This window comes from Polypterus senegalus, chromosome 16 (genome assembly GCF_016835505.1).
Source record: "Polypterus senegalus isolate Bchr_013 chromosome 16, ASM1683550v1, whole genome shotgun sequence".
NCBI classification, from domain to species: Eukaryota; Metazoa; Chordata; class Cladistia; order Polypteriformes; family Polypteridae; genus Polypterus; species Polypterus senegalus.
Window position 1 is genome coordinate 49889758 of NC_053169.1, and position 26640 is coordinate 49916397.

At 38.4% G+C, this 26640-nt stretch overlaps 1 protein-coding gene across 2 annotated transcripts in view; it reads right to left on the reverse strand.

Annotated features, from left to right (window-relative positions):
- Positions 1-26640, reverse strand: part of LOC120516506 (SLX4 interacting protein) — a 183771-nt gene that overhangs the window by 23001 nt on the left and 134130 nt on the right. For both annotated transcript variants that reach the window (XM_039738217.1, XM_039738218.1), the window contains one exon: positions 17674-17762. In XM_039738217.1, coding sequence (XP_039594151.1) covers positions 17674-17762 — 89 coding nt within the window. The remainder of the gene's footprint in view (positions 1-17673; positions 17763-26640) is intronic.

Here is a 26640-nt window from a genome sequence, read left to right on the forward strand (position 1 = left end):
TATTGAACAGAGCCTGGCGTGTGAGTGAGGAGGGCACCACCTGCTTCCCCTGCCCCTAGTCTGCAGACAACCTCTCGGATTTGCACGAATAAATTGTTAACGCAAGCAAACTGTAATACTTAGCGCAATGAGAGAAGTCACAAAATCAACCGGAATGTTCAAGCAAATTATAGAAAAAAAACCCAATCTAAACCCGTTAAGTAGTTCTCTCGTGAAAAGCATACAGACATACATTGGCGATATATATATATATATACAGTATATATATATATATATATATATATATATATATATATATATATATATATTTTTTTCATATGTGTCCTAAACACTGTATCTGCATTGTTTTAACTAGAAATTTAGCATAGGGAGCAGTGATGGGTGACACTGTGTGGCATTTACAAATAATGAATTTAAAGGAGCCGCTGGAGAACTCCATCAAGCAGGAAAGAGAAAGAGAGGAAATGGAAGAATTCCATTCACTAAATGTGATTTCTACAAATGATTGTCATACCAGCAAGACCAGTACTGGGTCAAAAGGACCAAAGGTCTACTCTTTGAGCAGCAGGCAGAAAAGAGCACCCAGCCCGACAGCAGAAACTTGGACACACCTGTACAGGCAACTAACATGGCACTATATTTTTCTGAACTGTGGAGAAGAATATGCACAAAGACAAGAATGTCTCGGAAACAGCATTAAGCAGAGGCCTGAATCAAACCATAAAGAAGCCATATGCAGTTTAATACAGTTCAATATAAAGCACCTTGGTTCATTGAAACAACCGACATGCACAGTAATTTGTTGCAAGCGTGTGACTAGTTGGAATTGCTTAAATTATTATATTTACTTATTTGGCAGACACATTTATCCAAGGTGACTTACAACATCTGATATACAATCAGTTATATTTCACAGGCAAGTGGAGTGATTTGCTTGTGGTCACACAGAGGTGTCAGTAGTGGGATTTGAACTCACAATCTCAGGGATTGAAGTCTGAAGACTTAACCACTACACCTATTAGATATTAAAGAAACTGAACTATGTGCAGAGAAGCCAGAGAACACAATGAGAAACATTTATTTGATTTTGTAAGTCAGAAATTGTATTTTATATGATGTGTACAACACAAAATAAGTGATTAGAGTAATGCTAGAAAGCGGCAAGCAATATTCACTCACATGAAATAAAATGATGCTTGCTGAGTCTATCCGTGTGCTCGTACTTACACAGGCAAGGAGTCCAACCCTCAAGCCACAGATCTTAGGACAATGAGGTCTTCCACAAATGTGCTTTCTCTGCCATTGTCTTCAGGTGCCATCTTTATGAGCCTTATCGGTTGATTGCTTACTTGATAGCCCGTACAACATCACAGGAGATGTTCCATGGCCAGAGTTCCACCTTTGTCTAAGGTAGGCTTCATACTACTTCAACAACAGTGTCTATCTGATTATGGTAGCTAGTACTGTAGCAGATAAAATTCTTCTGGTATGGATCTTGAGAAATTCATTTTACAGGTATGCTAAAAATTAGTGGACTACAAACACTCTTCAGACCCGAAAACTCTCAGAGCCCAAGGCTTTGTAGTGGTATATATAAAACACAATCTCTGCTATAAGCCTGTGAGTGTCTGTCTGCATTTAGATTATTTTGGAGAGCTTTTTGGCTTAGAAAGTGAGCGATAAATTTTGTTGTATTAAAAACTTGTTCCAGTGTGGTGTTTACTGCATCCATGGATGTGAATATTTCGAAAAGCCTCAGTATACTAACAGCTTTGTTGTTGACCTAGTATGGCCACTCCATTATCAAAGGCTATACATTTAGTTAACACCTCTTTCTGGGGTGGGCAGCTGTCACTCCTCTCCCCCAATTCAAAGAAATTTCAAATTTGCGGTCTTTTATCATTAACTCTTTGATAGATACATTACCATCTAATAAATGGTGCACATTTTATCTTTTGTTTTCGGCATCACACAAGATTTAGAATTTCTTTCAGCTCAGTTTAGACATTGTTTATACATTGAACAGCTTGTCATAAGTATTGTGCTCTATTCTGAATTCTGTATTAACGAAGATGATATAAATGCAAATAACCATAGATGGTACCCCATCCAGAATGGTGTCCACTAATGCGCCCAGAGCAGTCAGGATAACCACCAGCTCCCTGGAACCCGAAGCTCGATAAAGAGGTTAGAAAATGCATTTAATGTCACGACAGGTAATGATACCTTCTCCTAGCACCAGCACTCCCCTCACTTCACGACAAACAGAGGCCTGTTCCAGCAACCCACCCACGTCTATTGTCCACATTCCATGATAAGTGCAAACACCTCCTCTTGCGTCTCTTCACCCAAAATCATTATCTGGGTCAGCACTGCTTTTAACCTGAGGCTTTTTCATTTCCATCATATTTTTCCATTATCATATCTTCTATAATTCCCCTTAATTTTTTGCCATGAGCCCAGACTGTTGGCATTATGAATTTCCAAGACAGTTCCCAACACTTCTGTCTGGTGGTCATTCCTTAATCGCCAGATCCCTGGGGATGCCCCATGTGACTCTTCAGACTTTCACATGCCCCATCTACCATTCAGACCATTTTTGATCCTTCTTATAACTGCATTACTGTTAATCCAAACAATTCCTCCAATCCAAACTTTCCTGATGCCCAGCTTGTCTGCTAAAGGCTTGTATGAATGAATCAAATTCCTCTTTCCATTTTCCTCTACAACAGAGATGAGATTTGTTGTTTCTTTCCTGGGCACACAAATGACCTGCATGTCACTAAACTGGAACTTGACCCATGATCCTATTCACCATCGTCTTCCCTTCCTGCTCCAAAGGCCTAATCACTGAGCAGGACGTATATTCTAATTGATCATCATTCCTTTATGCACTGGAGGGAGGACGCTATTGACATTCTCTATTCCTTTAAAATCAAGTCGCCACATTGTCAGAGACCTTCAGCACTTCCACTACTTTACCTCTTCATCTTTTTTAGTAATTGTTCAACTGCTTCTTCCAAAACCACACAGATATGTCCTTCCCATTTTCTTACAACCATTATCATGGTTCACTCTTCTCATTGAGCATCTTCTTCATGTACTCCATGCACTAGACAACCTACATTTGTTCATTGTGTGCTCATTTAATACAGTAGCCTCTTGTGCTTTTGACAAGGTTCTTCTGGCATTTTATGGGTCCCAGAGAGTTTTTTTTTACCACCTTTCACCATCATTTTGTCTCATCTTACAGCACCTCTGCTTCTTCTCTAAATCAAAATTCCACAATGTCACCTCTCTCTTTGCGGTCATTTTGTCCAAACACACATTCTCTAATGCTCCACACCACAAATCAGAACTGAGGACACAGCAAAACACTTATTCAGAGCTCCTCTTTCTGCCTCCAGACCTTCATCCTTGGGACATGCTGTGTTCCTCTGATGGAAAGATCATCTAGTACCAATAGATAGTGTGACACACACTCTCCAGTGAGCACCATTGTGTATTTTACTACACCTTGATGGGAATTAATGATCTTCTGCAGCTGTAGTCCATCCACTTCATGGACTGAACTGTTGTGCATCTAGAGATGCCGCTCTGCTTACTTTGTCATAGACACCTTTTAGTCCAGTTATTTAGGGCTTTTCTGTTATCTTCAACAAGTCCAGCCATTCTTCTACGACCTCTGCCACAAGGTATTTTCACTTGTACAACTGCTGCTCACTGGATGTTTTGATATTTATTTCCCCATTCTCCATATACTCTACAAACTGTGGTATGTGAATATTCTAGGAGGATTCTGGAACTGCCACGTCTGACACCAACAGTCATGTCACAAGCACGTACTGTATTTCACTTTCTCTGCTCATTCTAATGTGTGCTTGAATAAAAACTGAAAGTTTTTACCAGGAGTTTGTCCCAGAAAGAGAGATTAAATAATTCAAGATCTCAAAAAGAATAACAACTTGCTTTAGCACAATTTTGCACCAGTGCATCGGCCAGTTCCAAAACACATCTCATATACTCCTGGATAGGTTCATCTGTATTAACACACATTCACAGCATTATTTACAAGCCCTTCATAGTTGAATACTGAATGACTGATCAACCATGGACTACAAGTCTGAGAAACACCAAGTTTACAGCTTCACCCTGATTCTGTTGCTTGGGCTCTACAACATAGAATCATGAAATTGTATCCTTCATTAACACTCGATGACTTGATAAAGATGTGTGTTCCATCCACACAGGTAATTGTATTGTAGATTCTGTAATACTGTAGTGACCTCAGGGTCCAGACACAAGAGGGATACGCTCCTCAGGAGGCCATGGGCTGCCTGAGGGTGCAGGAATACCTGGGACACAGCTCTTGACAGAGACAGATCTCTCAGCTGCTAGAGTCCATTGGCTTTGATGAATGGCTGCAGGTAAGCCTCCCATTTGGACGATGGGCTGTGATTGGCTCACAGACAGCCAGGGGAACAGTGTGGAATAAGGGTTGACTTTGACCCCGGGTAAGCACAGTTAGGTGGACCTGTTCGGTGTGTATGAGCAGACAAAGCAGCTGGAGCCATGTGTCACATCTGAAGAACAGAGTTGCATGGTGTTGTCACCGTCAAAGAAACCAATGGTTCTGTTTAGATAGTTAAATAGATACATTATTAATCCCAAGGGGGCCACACACCAGCAATTGGTTTAAAGAGGCTAATTCCATTTCTCTGTTGTCTGCATCTCTGAGTCATTACAATACATTTATTAATTTACCTAAGGCTTTTATCTCAATAAATATACAAGGTGGTGAAATCTACTGGAGTAGCCATCTGTTGGGATGTGTACGGCTAGAAGTGCCACATAGCAAGGTACCTAAATAAGCAAAAAGAACAGTGAAAATGGGAATGAAGAGAGTAGTGAGAAGTTTTATAGACAACATGAAAAGCCATCTGCCAAATGAATCACAGTACAATACAGAAGGAATATTGTTACTTTATTCCATGACAGAAACCCAAATCAAAGGTATAAGTTCCCAAGGAAGAGGAGGGTATTTAGGGGTGTTTCTCTAAAAGGTGAGGAACTCTACACAAATCCTGAGGGTGGCCAACATACTCCATCAATAGGACTGTTATCAGTTATTATTGCTTAGAAATGCTGATGTTGTTGAAGTTCAATTGTTTTATCTGTGATTCAGTGAAATTCCTCTTTGATGGTGGTTATTTCTGACTCAGGAAGACAGCCCATGTGTTTCTGTACGTGCGTGTATGGGTGTGCGTGCGTGCGTGTACAGACACTGCTCAAAGCGGTCAAAGCATCTCCAGTTCTGTGGAGGAACCTGCGGGTTGGATAATGGATGGAACCTGAGCTTACCAAACAAACAAAAAATTGATTAAAGTTTTGGATTTAAAACAGTATCATGCATGCAAACATGTCTTTGTATGACTGAGGTCTGATTTTGTTTTTTTGGACATATTCAACATTTTGTTGTCTTTTGAGGAAAGGGTATGACATTTTCAACCTTTTGTTGAATTTTCAGCTTCTTAAAAAGTGCAACTGGGATCAGCACTTCTGACAGAATGTTTGTATCTTTTGAACTTCTGATTGCATGCTCTGCTCCCTAGTACTGTAATTGAGTCTGCAAAGCATTAATCCCTCACTTTAAACTTACTCTTTTCCACATTAGCCTCCAGGCATTGATTGCCCCAGTAACTGAGCTGGATTTCATCAAATCTTACTTTCTGAAACAGACAAAGCCTGAACTCATTCCAGAAAGCAAGATTAGCGGGTTATCCATATCTTTAGCCTCATGGATCATGTAATTCTAGCTTAGTCTGATCCAGAAACACAGGTTTGGCTAAATTCCAGATTTCTGGAACATAATTAGCTTAATTTCTGCAAAATCCTGATTTACTTTAACCAGATTACACACTAATCCTGCTTTCTGGAAAAGACAACAGTTCCGCATGCTGTATATTTTGGGTTATGACCATGTGAGCAGGTGAATTTAATATCGTGGCCACTAAATGTACTTGCTATTTTAGTCAAATATCTTACTTTAGTAAATGAAATCTACAGTTAATTTTGAAGAAATACTACAGAAGTAGCCATTTTGAAATTCTACTGGTAGACTTTACAAACCGAGTCCATGGACATCTAATACTAGCACAGATCAGTGTCTAACTTGGACATTTTAATATTTGAAGCAGCTGAAATAAACAATCAGCATACAGTACATAGTGTCTGACATATCACATGGTGCTGTAGTGCTTCTGGTAAACTACAATATTAAATGAAAAGTTCTGTGTTTCCCCCCATGCTCAGGCATGCCATAAGAAATGGGACAAGAAGCTCAGGACAACGACACCGGGAGAAGTGCAACTCTGTGACTTCTGTCGTATTCCATTTACCTTGGAAATCTGATATCAGAGCATAGAATAACATCACACCCACGATGACTGCACTGCAGTAAAACAATTGGAAAACCAATATGCCTCCATGAAAGCCTTTTGTTATGCTTGCTCTTTCGGAATACAGACAATTACTGAACAACACATGTTGTGGTATTTTGTGCATCCAAACACCATATCAACATGTTCACAGACAGAAGTTGGACAGTACTGTATTTACAACTGATTTAATGAGACAGAAATAGACAGAAGTGTTAATAAGCAGTGTAATACTACAGCTTTCCCTTCTGGTGATGCGCAGTGCAACCATCTTGGATTTTGAGATCGAGGTTGGTGACGCTCTGCCGACTTTACGAGCAGGAAACCCAATTTGTTAGGGCGTTCCTGTTGCAACTTCCTACTTGGAACTTGGAAATTCCAACTACCCAGTTTAAATGGAATACAGAATGTTATTCCTAAAGCCTGGCCTTGTTTTTAATTATTAGTCATGACAAAGTACATGGTGACAAAGAGCTTTGAACTGGAAGAAGTAATCCGATGATGTTAATTCAGGGGATAGACTAAATACCAATGACTCTAGACCAGGCATGTCAAACACGTGACCCGCATGACAGATTCTAGTTAGCACTAAACTTGTACAAAATAATTACTATTGTTTGTGCTTAAATCATTCTGCATCTTCTGCGTTACTTATTGACTTTTCTTACTTCTGCCTTCTGACAAAAGCACGTTTTCCCATGGCATTATGGTACCGGAAACGTCATCTGCTAATATAGTTGCAGCCGCGAAGTCGCAACTGAAGTGCTAGGCTGTGGACCGCGGCCCATTACCGGTCCGCAAGGGAACTGCCAGCAACAGAGACTCACTTAGTGAAGAGCTACAGCAAAAAGGCTGCCCCATTCACTGAGGACACTTTTCAGAACGCTAGGTGGGCGGGGCTTTGCAGCGGCGCAGAAAGAGGAGAGCGACCGCGGTGAGAGAGTACAGTATTACAATGAAGTATTTTTATGTTTCTGACAGTTTCCCCATATGACACGAGTCCACAGAAATCTCGTTACTACGAAGTACATTCAGCAGCAGATACTTTCATTACAATGAAGTGACCTTGAAATGCTTGAATAAATCATCCACAGAGCAGTTAGTTCTGCGGTCACAGCTCAGTTGTGGACATTTGCACAACGATCCCTAAACAGAAACACTGTAAAAAAAAAAATGTTCTTTCTTTGAACTTTCCTCGTACTGTTTTTTTTGCTGTTTTTGTTTTGTGTGGTTTTAAGTGATTCCTTTTCCTTATTGATCATCAACATTAGAAACACATCCATTAGAATTTAACTCATTATCACCCTTCTATAGAAACGGCATACTTGTTATATGCAAAAAAGAAGAAAAATCTCGGTTTGCAAACGAATGCGAACTGCTGCATTTGAAAACGCCGAAAAAGCCGTTTTTATGTGGTTGCAGTGATGCTTGTTCACAAAACATTCCTATTAATGTGGCACTCATTCAAGAATATATTAGGGTTTTAAACTCTCTTGGGACCCGGACAAACAATCTCACATGCGGCAATGGCGTTTCTGGGTGGAGATCCCAAAAGAGTTCAGAAACCTCACAATATGAAGAAGAAGAAAAAAAGGATGATTTGGCTTCTGATTGATAACTGTTTTGACCACAACGTACTTCCACATTCAGATAATGTTCACGTTGAATTCCTCCCACCCAATTAATTGCACGGCAGGGCTTCAGCCATTGGATTTGGGCATCATTTGCACCCTGAAAGTGTATTATCGCAAGGAAATGCTGAGAAAAATTCTCATCAGCGTAACTTGTAGACAGGAGAAGATTAAACTAATGCGAAAGAAGCTATTGAAGCTGCTTCCATTTCCAACTTCCTATTTTTGTGATGCACATTTTCTGCAGTGACAGCAACCAAAATGAGATTACGGAGTAGACTGAACATAAGCAACACACTTCGCGTGTCACTGTCTTCCATCCTCCCCAGATGGGATCGTCTGGTTGCAGGAAAACAAGCTCAGGGCTTTCACTGATTCTGCATGATGGTAAGCTGTATAATTTCTATTACTAAACTATAACTTAATAATAATAGAAATGTAATGTAAATTGTGTATAAAACTGCCCTACGAACCTTCTCATAATCACCCCATAAACTCCAACCTCCAAAAACCCACCTATCCCTGGAAAAATTTGCTTCTAGTAAAGCGGTCCTTGGTGTCAAAAAGGTTGCGGACCACTGGGCTACACTACTGGCTGGGCTGCTGAGACTGGCCACTGGGCAGAACTGACCATCACGAGTAGTAATAGCTCGCATATTTTCATTTTTGTTTTGCTCTAGTTTTATGTAATTTTGTGCTAGTATTGTAACGAACAGTTAGTGCAGACTACAGCTGAAGATTTGAAGTGGACGTGAGAAGTTCGTGAGCTGTTTATTAACATATTTTTGTGATTTTCAGTTTGTAAAATTAGTGTAGGTCAGGTAGCTTTTTGCATATCGGTTTATTTTACAATATAAACTTTGAAGTAAACTTAGTAAAGTCAAACTTGATTTTTGGAGGATTTGTTTTCCAACATGTATTACTGAGCAATGAATTCAGTGAGCATTTTCGCGATTTCAGTTCAAATGAACAGGACTTTGCGCTGTTTACGTCACCATACTCTTACAATGTTGAGAATGCGCCTGAGAATATTCAAATGGAATAGATTGAACTGCAGTCAGATTCTATTCTGATGGAAAAATACAATGAAGTTGGTGTGCTGTAAGGAAGCTGTAAGGAATGAGCCTGCCAAATTTCAGCCTTCTACCTATACGGGAAGTTGGAGAATTAGTGATGAGTCAGTCAGTCAGTCAGTCAGTGAGGGCTTTGCCTTTTATTAGTATAGAAAAAGAATTTTGAGTTGTTTCGCAACCCATTTGACGTCGATTTGGAAACTGCACCTGTGCAGATTTAGATGGAGGTGATTGAGCTGCAGTGTAATGGCACACTGAAGGCAAAGTACGATACTGCACGGCCCGCACAGTTTATTCACTCCATTCCCGCAAAAATGCTCCAGCTCCGTCTACATGCGGCTCGAACCTTGTGCATGTTTGGTACCACATATCTGTGTGAGAAGCTCTTCTCAGTCATGAAGACTAACAAAACAGCACACAGGAGTCGCCTCACTGATGAGCACCTGCAGTCCATCCTGAGAATCTCCACAACACAGAACCTCACACCAAACAGAAACGAACTTGTTGCCAAAAAAAGATGCCAGGCGTCCAACTCTGATAAAATGACATAAGAGCAAAGACAACTGAATAATATGATTTGTTATTGCTGTAAAGAACAAATTTTAGTTATATTTCCAGGTTTTGTTATGCACCATGTTCATATTTGAATTTGTATAATTTTGACAGGATATATTTTTATGGAGAGCAAAATCTTTAGGGATATTTAAAATTTATTTTTTATATAAAATTACATAAGAGTAAAGAAATTTGAATGTTTGTTCTTTTAACATTTACTTTATTTCTAACTTGTATAATTTAGACAGGATATATTTTTATGGAGAGCAAAATATTATAAGTTATTTAAGGTTTGAGTTGATTTATTCCGGAATGATATTTTGTCGACTAAATAAAAATTCCTTCTATTTAAAATTTAAATAGAACTTGAACAGATACGATAGTTCATAATATCCAGGCAGACTTGCATGTAAGAGCGGGAGTCATCCGTTTTAACAAGCAGCATATTGCACTGATGCGAAATAGCCTGCCCATTTAATTATTTTGGAATGGATAAATAAATTAAGATTTTGTACAAATAATGTTTTTCATTTTTCTTCCTTCATGGATTCTGGCACCCCCAGCAACAGTTGCTCGCACCCCAAAGACTGTGTGTGTATATATATATATATGTTTATATGTATGTATATATATATATATATATATATATGTGTGTGTATGTATATATATATATATATATGTATTTGTGTGTATATATGTGTGTGTGTATGTATATGTATGTGTGTATATGTAGATATATATATATATGTGGATGTATGTGTATATATGAATGTATATATATATATATATATATATATATATATATATATATATATATATATGTATATGTATGTATATATATGTGTGTGTGTATATATATATATGTGTATGTATATATATGACAGCAACACTCATCACTCACAACAGTGACAAAACAATTACATTGACAATCATGTTACGTTATTTTCAAAATGTTTCCTTTTCTTTTTCATTGCTTCTTTAACACACTACTTCTCCGCTGCGAAGCGCTGGTATTTTGCTAGTATAATAATATAAGGACCTAGCTAAGAGGCTAAGACTCTAATTGTACGATGTTGTACGGAGATTGTACGGAAATAAATTGCTTTTCATCAAACTTTAAGTATTACATTTTTTAAAGATTTCTGTATTAGAAAGAAAGCTACAATAACTTTGTATAATAGTAAAATAGTATTTGTTACAGTGCGGCCTGCTGACGCACATATGGCAGTCGAAGCGGCCCACCAATGGTAGTGAGTTTGACATGCCTGCTCTAGACAACTAATTTTTTTTTTTTTTAAAGGATTTGCTGATGATGAAGGCCATACGATAGCTGAACACAAACATAGTTTCAGAATTGACGGCATCATGTAGGAATTTGGCTAAACATGAAATTAACTTTTATTGAATTTAGTGTTTATTCCCTTAATGATGCTGACACATTGTACTCATTAAAGTGAGCTAAAAATGTTTTGCTGCTGATTTTTGTTTGTACTCAGCTTCTGAAGGTTCTCATTTCAGTGTCCAGCAATAATCGGCCAGCATAAACAAATTTCAATTGCCTTGATTTTACTTTTCCCATCATTGTAATTTTCTGGTGAATCCTTTCACTGCATTGGTCACTGACTGCACCAAGGTTAGCAGGGAAGAAGTCCAAGTGTGAATGCAGGAAATGAATCTTCAGCGACATGCTGAACTTCAGAGTATTGTCAACCAACTGGATGTAGTTTGGCACACTGGAGTTGCTAAGAAAATTCTCAACAACATCACTGAATGCTTTCCATGCGATTTCCTCCAGCCCCACTAGCAGATCTTTGAACTGCACATCACTGATTAATGTCTGATTTGTGGACAAACAAAAATGCCTTCACTTAATAATTTTGGCATTAGTTCTTCATGGAAACAAATATCAAAATCCATCACATTACTTTTTCATCTATCCACTATTTATATTGAAGAGGAAGTAAAAATATTTGTTGGGTCGACAAATGGTTTAAGTGACAGCCTTTGGTTTCCTGGAACCAAATGCTTACATAACAGCCAGTTCTCTTAATGGATTGAGAAGCTCGGGCATGAAACATGAAACAAGAGGACTTGGGAGATCCAAGCTTTAGGCTGAGTAGCAGTGCCATTACTTTTAGATCACTACAGGTTGTAGTTGTTGTTCTGTACATGTGCTTATAGAGAGAGACTAAATTGCAAAAACAAGTGATTGCAATAAAAAAGTATGCAACATCAAAATTTAAAGGGGATTTCTGTGATCAGCAGGCCAAAATTCATAAAATATACCCAAAAGTTTTTCCAGGATCTTTGTTGTCCACTGTTATCCTAATATTCTATTAAATTTATCACTGAAACCACATTTTAGTGGAGTTGTTGTTTTTTTTTTGATCTTTGAAGCCAATTTAAGTTTTGGAGTTATTAAATAAAAGTGCTCTAGGGTTCATGGAAATTTCATACAAAGGAAGTCCATGCATGGTGACTGCATTTAAAAAAATCGGGGGTTACTGCACCACATCCTCCTGCTTCAACACACGGCTCATTAATGAGTACCGGATTTCCTAGACATGACTTTGGCCAAGGAGAACAATATCAATTGACACTTCCTGCTCATTTGTCAGGGTCAGAGCATTCACACAGCCATATTTTACGGCAATGCAATCAAAGCTTGGATGTACATTCAGAACTTACTTATGCACTGCACCAATATTTTAGAAGTCCACTCTTTAACAGCTGCCCCCAAATTTCATAAAAACATATCCAGTTTTTTTTTTTCTTGATGCATTCATTTGCAGAAAGAAAGAAAATGACAAAATTTGATCTAAACAAATTAAAAACAGACTACCACTCAATGAAAAACTAAACCTGGTACACAGCAATGGCTCAGTCAATGAGGGGAAAAGGTCCCACCACCTACAAAAAACACAGTATTTTTAAAATTCAGAAACATCTGCGTTACAGAATAACATATGTTAAATGTGCTGTTTACAGCCATTCCTGCTGTCTGAGATGTGGGCAAGGGTGGAAAGCCCAGACACCAGTGTTAACCTCATATGGGCTGTCTATAATGCAGATGTGCAGCCTCCAGCCACATACTGTAAGTATTGATAAACTAACGAGTGCCAAACACGCTACTGAACCAGTGCAGATGATGGTACAGCACATTCAATGGCGCCAGCATGGGCTAATGGCAACAACTGTGGTCTTAGGTGAGATACTCCTCATCTCACAGTAGCAGTGCAACTGCTTTGCCTCAGTTCACCATCACTTTGAAGATCACAATTATAACAGCTTGGTGGTGCAGAGCAGGACAGGAAAAAGTTAAGGGACTGTAATCATTCACGTTGTCTGTTTGCATACCGTGTGAATTTCATTTTGAATACCTACATTTCTTTACCCATCTAATCTTTTACTTGCTTCCATAATACATCATCAAACTGTGTAATCCTTGCTTATTCCAAAATCAACACCTCGCCAAATCTAACATGATGATCACAAATCAAAGCCCAGTATTTTTCCATGGCCTTTCAAATCACTGCCTGATACCCCTGCATAACAAGCCATTTTATTTATATATGTATAAGGGGAGCTGAGAAAAATGGGGCAGGTTTACATTTACAAATATATAATTAAACATTTTGAACAGTTGGTGAGTTACAGTAAGTGTAACTTAGTGAAATGTATTTGATGTTGGATCAAATGTGAGATATTTTAACTTGCATGTCTTCATCAAAGTCTTCTCTGCATTTTAATGTTTTTATACAGTAGTAGGTTTCTGATTTTCCTTATGTTGTTACAACAGATTTACTGTATTGGGGTAAGGGAGATTCACTTATTGCAATATGATATTGGCTGACCATCAATTCCTACCTGCAGCACTCAGGTGTCAGGTTTGATCAGACCCTGCACACCTAATCTGTTGTCTGCTGACTGTGGGTCATTTTTGATTGCGCTTAATGGGAGTAGGAAATCAGAAGGGATGTTGCCCGTGTTTTTTGTACACAGACTCTGCCCCATTCTCATTTCCCTTTGATTACATCACTTTGTACACAGTGACAATCTCGTTTTTGTCAAGAGCTGCTTTTTCAAGTGATAAATTTGACTGAAGGCTGCAGGTTTTCAAGTGTGTCTTTAAAGCAACAGTGCACTAGTCAAAAATATATCAGGCTTTTCAGATGCACTGTGAGAAGAAAAAAAAAAGTAAAACAAAAACAATACAAAATAAAACATATATGGTACAAAAGTATATACTATACCTAGAATATTTATGATACTTTTGAATATATTCAAACATAAACTTATTTTTAATATGAGTACTATTCAAATTTTAACATTTTGCCTTAATGCAGCTTTGTTTGTTCTCTGTCAAAACTTAAAAAGAACATTTCAAACTAAAACTAAAGCATTACTACCTTCTTGAGACCCTTTACGTTGCACTGTTACACCAAGTTTGGAAAGCTCTGTCCTAGCCAGTACAATCAGTGCGGTCTCAGGCTCTTGAAATATCACCCATCACCAGCTTCATTCAAAAGTTACCCACCTCTTGTCATTTCTACTAACCTGTTTGGCATACTGTATATACACTAAAATATATTCATCAAGTCAATACCAATAATCTTATTTGAAGTTCACTCCCCAATACATTTCAACCTTTATGACGACCACATTTTGTGGCCATGAGTGCACCAATCCTGGCATTGCTGCAACTGCTCTCCTGCACCTTTAATCATTTCTGCTAAATATTTTCACCATACACGCCATATGTACATTCCAAATCACATACTAGGGGTTGTTGGCCTCCCCTATGACTGGGGCACAAAACAGTTCACCATTTTAATGTGTCTTGAAAAAAGTAACTACTGTATATACAGTGTGAAACGCAGGGGCGCTCCAGCCACCCCAACACCGATACAGACAGGTGAGACACAAATGTTGCACAGCACATGTTTTATTCACATGAGGAAGCACGTTTCTTCACTCCCCACAAGAGCACAATCTCAATAAGTAAAGCACAGTCCTTTCACCTCCAGTGCTCCTCAGTAGCTCTATTTTTCTTCCCCCTGACTCGGGCCATCGAGTAGTGGCGACTGGCCCCTTTTATAGGACACCCAGAAGGACTCCAGGTATCCAACAACCTTCTTCCGGCAGCACTTCTGAGTGTGGCGAAAGTACTGTCAAACAGGGCCCAGTAAGCGTCCTGGCACCCCTTAGAGGTGACCATGGGCTCCAGAAGGGTTGAGCTTCCATGTTCCAAACCCGTGGCCCCACTGCAAGTCAAGGGGGCTGCCCTCTATCGGTCCAGGGGACATAATGCCCTGAAAATGCTCTCTCCCTCAGCCCTTCCATTGTCTGGGCATCCTGGCCGGATAAGGACCTGGCCAAACCAAAACAGTTAAGGCTAACAAGAAAAGACTTCAAAATTCTACTTGAGTAACCATCAAAAGGAAAGCCTCAGACCAAATAAAATGTAAAACAAACTGGATGATTCAGGCCCTGGAGTTAGTAGACAGCAGAAACAACCACATGTCCACGCAAGTCTGCTTCACACCCACTCCGGCTATTCCCCAACATCCCAAAGATGTGCATCATGGTTTAATTGGCAACTCTGAATTATGTTTATGTGAGTTTGGATGTTTACCTGCATGTGCCCAATGATGGAACGGGTTCCCTGTCCAGTACGGTTGCCTTGCACCCTTTCTCATGTTGCACTGTCTAAGATATTATAAATTTCCTGCTCTTCCTGATCCTAAGTTATAATGACTTTGTGTAACTTCAGTGTGTAGAAAGATGTGATAGAGACAGACAGACAAACACAGAATTTTATTTCTCCACAGGAGGAATTTTGCTTTTTACAGAAGCTCTTTAAATGAATAAACACATAAATAGGTAAATAAATAAATAAATAAACACACATAAACACACCAACACACACTGGTGTGAACACACACCAGAGTGGCTACAAAGCAACTGAATTGGTGATCTTGTGTTAAGTCATTGTGTTTTTGAGCTCAACTGCAAAATTCTTGCTAAGAGAAAAACATGAAGTAATGCTAATCTTACTATTTTTTTTATCTATGTGTCAATAGCATCTCTCCTTTTAGACTGTCAGTAGCTACTGTACTGCCAAGTATCCTGTTCACAGTAATTATTTTATAAGCAAGGTCATGAGGAGCTCATGGTTCACGCAGAAAAATTACATTGGTAATATAAAAATATTGCCAGCTGAGCACATTATTTGAATGGTGTATTTTCTTACTGACCTTTAAGATGAACTGAGATTGTTCGCAAATCATGGTTAGAAATCTCTCCAAGTGTTTTTTTCTTCAAGAACATAGGATGTGAGTAATACTTCGAGTAAGAGGCTGGGGATGCTGCCTCTCATACAGAAAATATAGTTTCAGATTACGCTGACCCTGCCACAGATGAACACACTGAGCTTTACTAATAATTTCTACACATGCAAGAGCATTCTCCCAAGTCCTCTTTCTCCTTTTTTTATGGACTGGGTCAAAAGCAGTTATTTGTTTGGGATAATCACACGCACACACACACACACACAAAACCACTTGACATGTCTGATTTCTTTCCTTAACAAACCACCAAAACAGGGTAAGCTAGTAAGATCCTTACCACAGCTCTTTTTTCTCTTGCTTATACACAAGGAAAGAAACCACATCCTGAAACGGGGAAGTCAGTGACAGCTATGGTTCCGTAAACTGGAAAATTAGCAACACAATGTGAACTTTTCACTGACGACTGTATTACTCCGAAAACCATGCATTCTCTCCCTTCATTGAAAGCCAAACAAATTTCAAAAAGAAAAAAAAAACAAACAAAAAAAAAACGAATAGACAATGAAGGAGGAGAATTCTATTAACATTCTTCCTTCGCAGGCCACAAACTGCAAAAAGGGAAAAATAAGCTCTTCACACAGATATCAGCTCATGTACTGAGAATTCACAAATAATCCCCCTCTTACTCTCTTTTCAATTATAACTGTCTCCAAAAATGTCTGCGGTAGTGTTACAACAGCTATCACTTTTTAGGCAGAGTTCAATTCAGGTCATACATACAGAGGCTTGGGATTCTGCGCAGATAGCAGAGTCCATTTAAAAAATGCACATAACTGAAAGGAAATTCTAAAAATAAATAAATAAATAAATACCAACGGGGAAAATGCAAACACAAGAGATGGAACTGCTGAGTGAAAAGTGATGGTAGACTGCAGAATCCCATCTTCTTCAGTCGTAGTGTGTGCTGGATAAATATTCTACTTAGAAACAGCAAGTGAGATATAAAACTTAAGAATGACTTGTCTTGTAGAAGACAACAAGACATAAGGCAGCAAATTTTATAAGCCTTTCATTCATTGTTACTGTAAAAATAATAATAATAATAAAAATGCAGCCAAATAATAATATTTAAACCCTGAATATTCAGGTTTTAGTGAAAAGCATCAGATATACAGGCTACAAAATTTTATACAATATAAAAAAAAAAACTGATTCAATCCTGCCAACTATGCTATATTCTTTTGTGACCTTCTCTGCTTGGCTACAATTCAGTTCTGTTTTCTGAAAACCAGTACAGCACTCTTACAGATATACAAATATAAAACGATAATATAAGTACACTAAGCCATGAAACATTTACATATATCTTTAGCTATACAGTAACTATAAACTAAGAAAACCTTTTTATACAGTTACAGCCCCTCTACTGGTAATGCTGTTTTGATTTCTGTCCAAACAAATCCCAACAAAAGATCCAATTCTTGTCAACTGATTGTTGAAGCCAAGAATGTTGAACTATAATTTGTGTCACCTTAGAGGACTTAATGCAGATTCCATACTTGATTATGATATACTGTAGAAGACACGCAGCACATTCCTGGAATCATGTACTATAAAATGAATGTCCTTGAGAAGCACGGAGTTGCTGCGTTATAATGACCTGAATTAGTATCAAAAATGCATTTACCTCTGTCAAGTTCTCCTTTCTTGAGTTGTTACCCCATTCCTTTCCTTGACTTACACACACTACGAAGCGTTCTGGAAACACACGAAGCTCTAAAAAAATAAATAAATAAAATAACAAGTTAGAAATTATGTGCATGGCGTAACATTCAGGTGTGTTCAAGGGCTGTGCAGGCACTGTAGCCCTCAATGGATTGAGTTCAGTAGGTAGGTTCTAGAACCTTCTCGATCCATTTTAAGGTTGTGTAAGCAAAAGGCTGAAAACAAACCTAGGCAGGACCACACTTACTCAAACACACACACATTTAAATACAGTGACAATTCGCAAATGCCAATTAACATAACCTAAACAAATAAATAAATAAAAAACTTTTGTAATGAATTCCTTGTATACTTGAGTATGTCTGGCCATAGTAATTTTCATTAAATGGGACTTGCAAAGCTATTCACATATGACAAATGTTAGGGAATAACAAAAGTGAAAGGCAATCTTTATAAGAGAGAATGACCATTATTGATATCAGGTCAATGTGAGACTGAAGATAAATAATTGGGTGACGAGATTTTTTTAAGTCCCAAACCAGGATATCTTTGTAGCATGCATGATCAGACATAAAGCCAATCCTCATAATGCTTGCTTTACCTCATCATCACTAGGGACATGATAGGGATAAAAAAAAAACCTTTTCACAAATGACCATAAAGTATTGCACACAGTGACTGAAGTATTGTGCTCTGCTTTAGCTTGTCTTTTGTTCCTTGTTGTGATGCTGTTTAAGTTAAACTGAAATTGTTACTCAAGGAGGGTTCCATCTTGGAGTTTCATGCAAGCTGTTATATACTGTGACAAAATTCATTTTGGTGAGCAGCTCGATTGACTAACATTTGACCAAAGTGTTAGGGTCATCTGTGGGTTTTGAAATGGCTCTCTCAATTAATAACAGATTAAAGAGCAGGTTGCTTCCATGTTTATTAGTGGTGGAGCTTCTCGTACTGGCAACAATTCATAACCAAGTTTTTGCAGACCAGCAGTATAGAATAACATGCTAATAAACTTGCCATGCTTGGCATTTTCATGGACTGGTACAAGATGTTTACAAACTGGTGCTGATCCAAGGGAAACACTCGCTTAAAGCGTTGGAAAGACTGAAAAGCTACTGCACTGGTTTTCTGCCCTTTGCGGTCAAGCTTCTGGGAAAACTTCATAAAGAACAAACAACGTGCTGACAGAAAGGTTTCCACACGCGCCCAGCTGGACATGGAGATGCCGGATTGACCGTCCAACCACCCAGCCAGAGATTTATTTTTCCCACTAGTTAAGACTTTTTCTTTTGTAGCCAGTTAAAGATTTTAACGTATCAAGACAGGGGTCAATTATCTTTGACCTGCAGATCACTTTTATTTTGCTAATATACTTCCATTGTCTCCAAATTCACCAATTTTCAAATCTGAAGCCAAAAGGCTTTTGAATCAAATGAGACTGTTCAGTCAACATATTTTTTTTATTTACTGTAGAAAACTTCAGACAGCATCATTTTGAATTGTTGGCAGTTTCACTTCTTAAAATTGTACAACAGACTAGCCTGGCAGACATTCAGATTTGCAGGAACAGTACAGTTAATTTGCATTAAAGGTCTTGAAGCAGACAGCAAGGGGCTGAGGTTTGACTTCAAAGAGAGACATCTTCAAAACTGTAAGGATTTTTCAATGTAAAACTCATTTAGTTAAAATGCTGAAATATGGCAGGATGGTACATCTAGGGCAGTAAGTATCCACGAAGACAGGACATTTTGATAGATATATATATCAATATTTAGGGGTAACCCCCACAACAAAAAAACTAAACATACCCAAATCTCAAAAAACACTTTGGCTGATTCAATTGAAAGCTGGTGACATTACAGAAAACAAAATTAGCCAAGCAAAATCCATCCCCGGTGCCCTTTTTATTGGTCGATATTTGGCAGTAATAATGTTGTAGTGAGTGGGCTACTCTTAGTCACCACATTCCCTTTTCTTCTTGGTGCAGGGACATGGGGCTTGCAGTTGATAAAAAATGAATGCCTCCAGCACAACAATGCTACTAACCAGGCTGAGGCTGTAGTCACACAGAGAAATGGTGCTGCCACTTTATGCAAATAAAGGTCACTGCCAGAAGTGAAGCTGAAGGAAGAAAGTCTGGCAAAGCTCAAAGAAGAAAAGCTCAGCAAATTGTGTCCTTGGGTACATGCAGTGCTCCCTATTCCATCGGCTCCTTCTTAACTCAGTGTGATGCGGTATAAAATACATACAAATTCAAAGTGGTGGGATTCTCACCCATAGATTGTCGAGTGCGCTTTTATAATGTACTCTAAACAACAGAGTGGGGGACAATAGGCCAACTTGGTGGTGAAATGCATGCAGTATTGTTGGGAAATAGGGTGTTGCCTTGAAAGTCAGATCGCAATGTGCCATCTGGTAAGGCAGAAGTAAGGAAGTGCTGGTGCAGCATGTCAGCCCACTTCAAGCCTGAGTACAATACATGGCATGCCTTGGTAAGTTTAAATGTTGCACAACTCAGTAAAGAAGTCCACCACAGACAGAACATAGAGGAGCTGGATACTACACATAATTCAAAATATTATTTCATTTGTTTTATGCACAATGCTTAGAACATTAAATTCATTCCATGGGCCATGAAAATGTGCAGCCTGTAGGCATCATTACTGTATGGAATAAATTAAAAATAAGCCACGATTCAGTGTATACACTGTGTGCACAATTATTAGGCAAGTGAGTATTTTGACCATATCATCATTTTTAATGCGTATATTCCAACTCCAAGCTGTATTAACTTGAATGCTTATTGGATTTAAGCACGTCAGGTGATGTGTATTTGTGTAATGAGGGAGGGTGTGGCCTAAGGAGATCAACACCCTATATGAAGGTGTGCAGAATTATTAGGCAGCTAGTTTTCCTCAGGCAAAATGGGCCAAAAAAGAGATTTAACTGACTCTGAAAAGTCAAAAATTGTAAAAAGTCTTTCAGAGGGATGCAGCACTTTTGGAATTGCTAAGATATTGGTGTGTGATCACAGAACCATCAAACATTTTGTTGCAAATAGTCAACAGGGTCGCAAGAAACGTGTTGAGAACAAAAGACGCAAATTAGCTGCCAAAGATTTGAGAAGAATCAAACGTGAAGCTACCAGGAACCCATTATCCTCCAGTACTTTCATATTCCAGAGCTGCAACCTACCTGGAGTGCCCAGAAGTACAAGGTGTTCAGTGCTCAAAGACATGGCCAAGGTAAGGAGGGCTGAAACCCAACCACCACTGAACAAGAAACATAAGTTGAAACGTCAAATCTGGGCCAAGAAATATCTGAAGACAGATTTTTTTCAAAGGTTTTATGGACCGATGAGATGAGAGTGACTCTTGATGGACCAGATGGATGGACCTGTGGATCAGTAATGGGCACAGAGCTCCACTCCAACGTGAGGTGGGGTACTGGTATGAGCTGGTATTTTTAAAGATGAGCTAGTTGGACCTTTTGCATTGAAGATGAACTCAAAATCAACTCCCAAACCTACTGCCAGTTTTTCGAAGACACTTTCTTCAAACAGTGATACAGGAAAAAGACCATGATTTTTATGCAGGCCAATGCTCCATCACTTGCATCGAAGTTCTCCACTGCGTGGCCAGCCAGTAAAGGCCTTAAAGATGAAGGAATAATGACATGGCCCCCCTTCCTCATCTGACCTAAACCCTATTGAGAACTTGTGGGCACTTCTTAAACGCTAGATTTACGGGGGAGAAAAACAATACACCTCTCTGAAGAGTGTCTGGGAGGCTGTAGTCACTGCTCCACAAAAAGCTGATCGTCAACAGATCAAGAAACTGACAGACTCCATGAATGGAAAGGCTTATGACTGTTATTGGAAAGAAGGGTGGCTATATTGGTCATTGATTGATTGATTTATTTTTTGAAATGTCAGAGATGTTTATTTGTAAATTTTGAGGTGTTTGTTTATTATTCTCACTATAACAGATGAAAATAAACAAGTGAGATGGGAAAATTTTCATTTTTCCTTTAGTTGCATAATAAATCTGCACAATAATAGTTGCCTAATAATTGTGCGCACATATGTATTCCCCTGATGATGTTCACACTCACATTTCCGTTGTGAAACATTCAGGTTTCAGGTTTATTAACATTTTGGATTGACTGATAGCACTGTGTTTGTTCCATATTAAAATGAATCCTCAAAAATACAACTTGCCTAATAATTGTGCACACAGTGTATTGCTGTTGATCTAAACCCTCCAAAACTTTGCAATGGTACAAAATTACAATTTAAAGCAAAATCAATCAAATCTGATTGAAATTACCATTTTTACAGGATCGGCTACAGGGTAAAATTATATTTATACCCAAAATTCCCATTATTTATACTGATAATCTATTTCAAATCAAAATAATACAATTTCCTGTAAGATTGTGTTTTCTAATGACTATAAACAAAAGCCAGTAAAGTCAGACAGTAGGAACAGCAGAAGTTAATCTACAGCACAAATGTTTTACTGATGGGCAATTGTATATAGCATATTCAAAAGTAAAGAGCATCACTGAATGAATAATATTAGCCGCCAGTTTAGTAAAAAAAAAAAATTAAAAAGTATACAGAAATATAGTTGCTTAGTTACATAGTACTTCTGATAAATCCGATTCACAGGTATCACTATAACCAAGGCCTGTTCTCTTAGGAAATGTAACACAGGTAGTGCTTAATATGTCCAGAAAGGGGCACAGTATTGTAAATTCAAATTGACAGGACTCCTCATCATTCAGAATTTTTCCAAGCAGCCAGTATTGGACACCATTTTACAATTTGAACTGGAAGAAGGTAACATCTGCTGAGTTGTTTTATCCAAAATATAGTTAACGTCTGGATGCTGCCATTTGAATGCTTTTGAACAGGCCAGCCTTGTGATCTGTTTAGGTGTTTTAGTAAATATACACTTAACTTTCTGGATGAGTCAGTAGTGCAAATTCGTCACAATTAGTGGGCTTGCTTTCCTACCCCCTAAGTTTTAGCAAGTACTATAAAGCAGGGGCTGGAAACACTGCCCCAAACGCCTTTTTAAATGACTTTCATTCTCTTTAATTTTCACAGCAGATATACATTCTCAGTGACAGGAAACTCAAGTTTTGTAAGCAAGTGGAATGATTCTATTTAATGTCCTTTTTATGATCAAGCAGAGCTGTAGCGTACTTGCACTGATGGAGCAGCCTGGATTTTACTTTTTTTTTTTTCCAGAACAGTACAGAACAGCTTTTTGAGAAGCTAGTATCTTCAATTTGATAATATTTCTTGGACAAACCTAGTTGCACCTAGATCATGGGTATCCAAAGCAATTTCTGGAAGGCTAAAGTGGCTGCACGTGTTTATTCCAACCACCAATTATTAATGCTAATGGCACAAACTATGTTGCCCTGGTTTTGTGTCAATCTCAAATTCTTTAAAGATCAGTCAAACAATAATGAGATGCAAAATTAACCAAAAAATGACCAGCTACCTTTAGTTCTAATTTGCCTTTCATACAACATCTGTCTCAATAAAGTATCTAAAAAGTAAAAATAAATTCAGGTACCAGAAATACTGATCTGTTCTGGTCTAGAAAATATTTGGATTTGGATAACTGGTGAGGCAGAAAGAGAACACTATCAAGCCATCAAATTTAATAATGTACTCTATTAACAGTAAAATAGGAGATTGGTTGGAGTTAAAATTATGGTCCTCCAGGACTGGTTGACACCCCTGTGCTAGCTGGTCATCTTTTGGCTCACCTTCTAGCTCTTTACTGTTTGGCTGCTGGATAAAGAAAAAAAAAATAGGCAAGTCAATCATAATTAAGGTATATGCATTATGGTAAATAAGCCGCAGTGACTGGTTACTAATTAAGAAAATGGCCAAAACAAAAACATGCAGCTTATACAGCTCTCCAGGATCTTTTTTGGACACACTTGGTCTTCACCAAGGGCAAAGATTTCAATACCAAAATCAGGGAAGTATGCATATGAAATTGCTTCTTTTAGAGCAGTGGTTCCCAAACTTGGTCCTGGGGACGCACTGTGGCTGCAGGTTTTTGTTCCAACCAACTTTCGCTTTTCATTGGACTCTTAGCCTAATTGAGTGAGTCATTATTTCCCTGTTTCTGTGTTTTGGAGTCAATGAAGAAATTACAAACCAAGTTTGGTAGATTTTTATTAAAATGTAATAAGTAGTTATATTGGGAATATGTCGTTTTTTAAATTGTTAACAATATTTTCAACCTAATTTTCATTCTGCTTTTCCAGGTGTTCTATTTAATTGATTATTTATTAATTAGCAGGTCTGATACTGAAGTCGTTGCAGTTTTTTTTTATCATCCTGGGTGTCTGCCATGCTGGTTGTTAATTGTCACAATTAGGGTTAAATGAAGGGAGCAAACTACACAGGAAAAAGGGAAAATAATAGGAAAACAAAAAAAGACAGTTAAGCATTAACTAGCTTTAGAAATAAACAGAAATATTTCTAAATCAATACTAATAAAATGCAAAGCCCTCACTGACTGACTGACTGACTCACTCACTCACTCACTGACTCATCACTAATTCTCCAAGTTCCTGTGTGGGTAGAAGGCTGAAATTTGGCAGGCTCATTCCTTACAGCTTACTTACAAAAGTTGGGCAGGTTTCATTTTGAAATTCTACGCGTAATGGTCATAACTGGAAGCTATTTTTCTCCATTTACTGTAATGTAGTTGAGCTCGAAAGCCGTGGGGGGCTGAGTTTTGTGTGACATCATCACGCCTCCCACGTAATCACGTGAACTGACTGTCAACGCAGTACATAGAAAACCAGGAAGAGCTCCAAAAAGCGCTGAACAAAACATGCATTATATAATTGAGAAGGCAGCGAAACAATAAGAAGCGAGTGAGTGACATATACAACCATATTCATGAGTGCTGCTACTTCGGAAACAAAGCACGGTGTAAACCTAAAGTTTAAATTAAGTTCATAGACAGGCTGCCGCTGGCGTTTGTCATGCGGGATACAAGTTTAATGAGAGGACGCAGGATATAAACAAGAGTTTTGATCACTTTCTAAGTAAGTTCAAATTGCGCGTGAAGGGCTGTGTTTATGCAAATTCTGAAAGACCGTGTTTGTGGGGGATTGACAATTAAGGCGGGTGGGGGAATCACGTCATCATCTCTCCTCTCATTCACCTCATTTCGCTCTGAGCTGAGCTCCGCAGCTAACGCAAACGCAGTGTTACGGAAGCGACTTTGTGACGCTGCCACCAAATACTCACAGAATAATCCACAAGTTAATACACACTCTGTCTCTACAGTTTCTCCACACTGAATCCTTCAGGCAATACTTAGAAAAGGTTACATTGACAATCGTGTTACGTTATTTTTAAAATGTTTCCTTTTCTTAGCACAAGCACAGCTGAGAAGCTTCGATGCATGTGCTTCATAACGCATTAAAAAAATCACGCATTTAATCACACTTTGCAATACAAGCAAAGGGGAACTTCTGTCAATGCATGATTTTCAGGTACACCGATTACATTGATCAGCACTTCCCGATTCATTTTACCCTCGCACCCCCTTGGTTTGAGAAGAAGTATGAAAAATATGAGGTTAACACAGAAAAACAGATCACCAATTGAAGCTTTATGAATAATCGATTCGCCATCAATAATTGCTTTGGTAAAGCCATACTCAGTGTAATCCTCCTTCCATTTTATAATTTTTCCGTCACTAGCCATGATTAAATGAACGGTAAAAAAGTAAGAGCGAAGCGAGGGTGACTTATTCAGGCAGGCAGGCGACAGCTCAATAGCTCGAATTTGGATATAAGTAGGTTCAATTTAGTCGCTAGAAATATCTTTGTTAGGAATGGAAGTTGAACTTAGTCTTTAAATTTCTATGATAAAGAAAAAGTTATGCAATGATGACTAAATTTAACTATATAAAGTCAAAACTTGAATATATAAAGTCTTTCCCAAATATATAAAGTCAAAACCTGAGTATATAAAGACGGCGTTGGAATATTTAAAGTCAAAACTTGAATATACAAAGTCAGCGCTGGAATATCCATCCATTTCCCAACCCGTTGAATCCGACCACAGGGTCACGGGGGTCTGCTGGAGCCAATCCCAGCCAACACTGGGCGCAAGGCAGGAACCAATCCTGGGCAGGGCACATGCATCATTTTCAAACCATTAACCGAACAGTGTTTTTAATTTATTTTTCTGAATACGTTTTTGCTACCTTAGTTCAGTTCAGAATCGTTTCAATCAATAGATTTTGACTTTCACTTTATATATAGAGGAGTGAGTTTAAATACTCCGATGTTGACTTTATATAATCAGGAATGACTTTATAAATTCCGACGCGGACTTTATATATTCAGGTTTTGACTTTATATATTCCAGCGCTGACTTTATATATACAGACGCTGACTTTATATATTCAAGTTTTGACTTTATATATTCGGGAATGACTTTATATATTCAAGTTTTGACTTTATATATTCTGACGCCTTGAATTTATATATTCACAAAATCAATGTATTTGCCTGTTTGTCACCCCCATAGTATATGTGTGTGTGTGTGTGTGTGTGTGTATATATATATATATATAGTGTGGCAGTAGGGGGCAGTAGTGCACCCTCGAACCCTCAGGTACGACTCCTGTCACCAGGTAACAGTCCAAGACCTTTTATTATTTTCTTACAGTGCACCAAGCACCTTCCACACTCTTCTCAAATACACACACACCAATAAACTCAATAACCACACAATAACCTCTCCTCCTCGCCCAGACACTTTGCTCCTCTCCCACCCAGCACAGCTCAGTGTCTGGACTGAGGCAGCGTCCTTTATAGCCCCTGACCGAGGTGTTCCTGTCCCAGGAGTCCACAGTTCCCTACTCCTTCG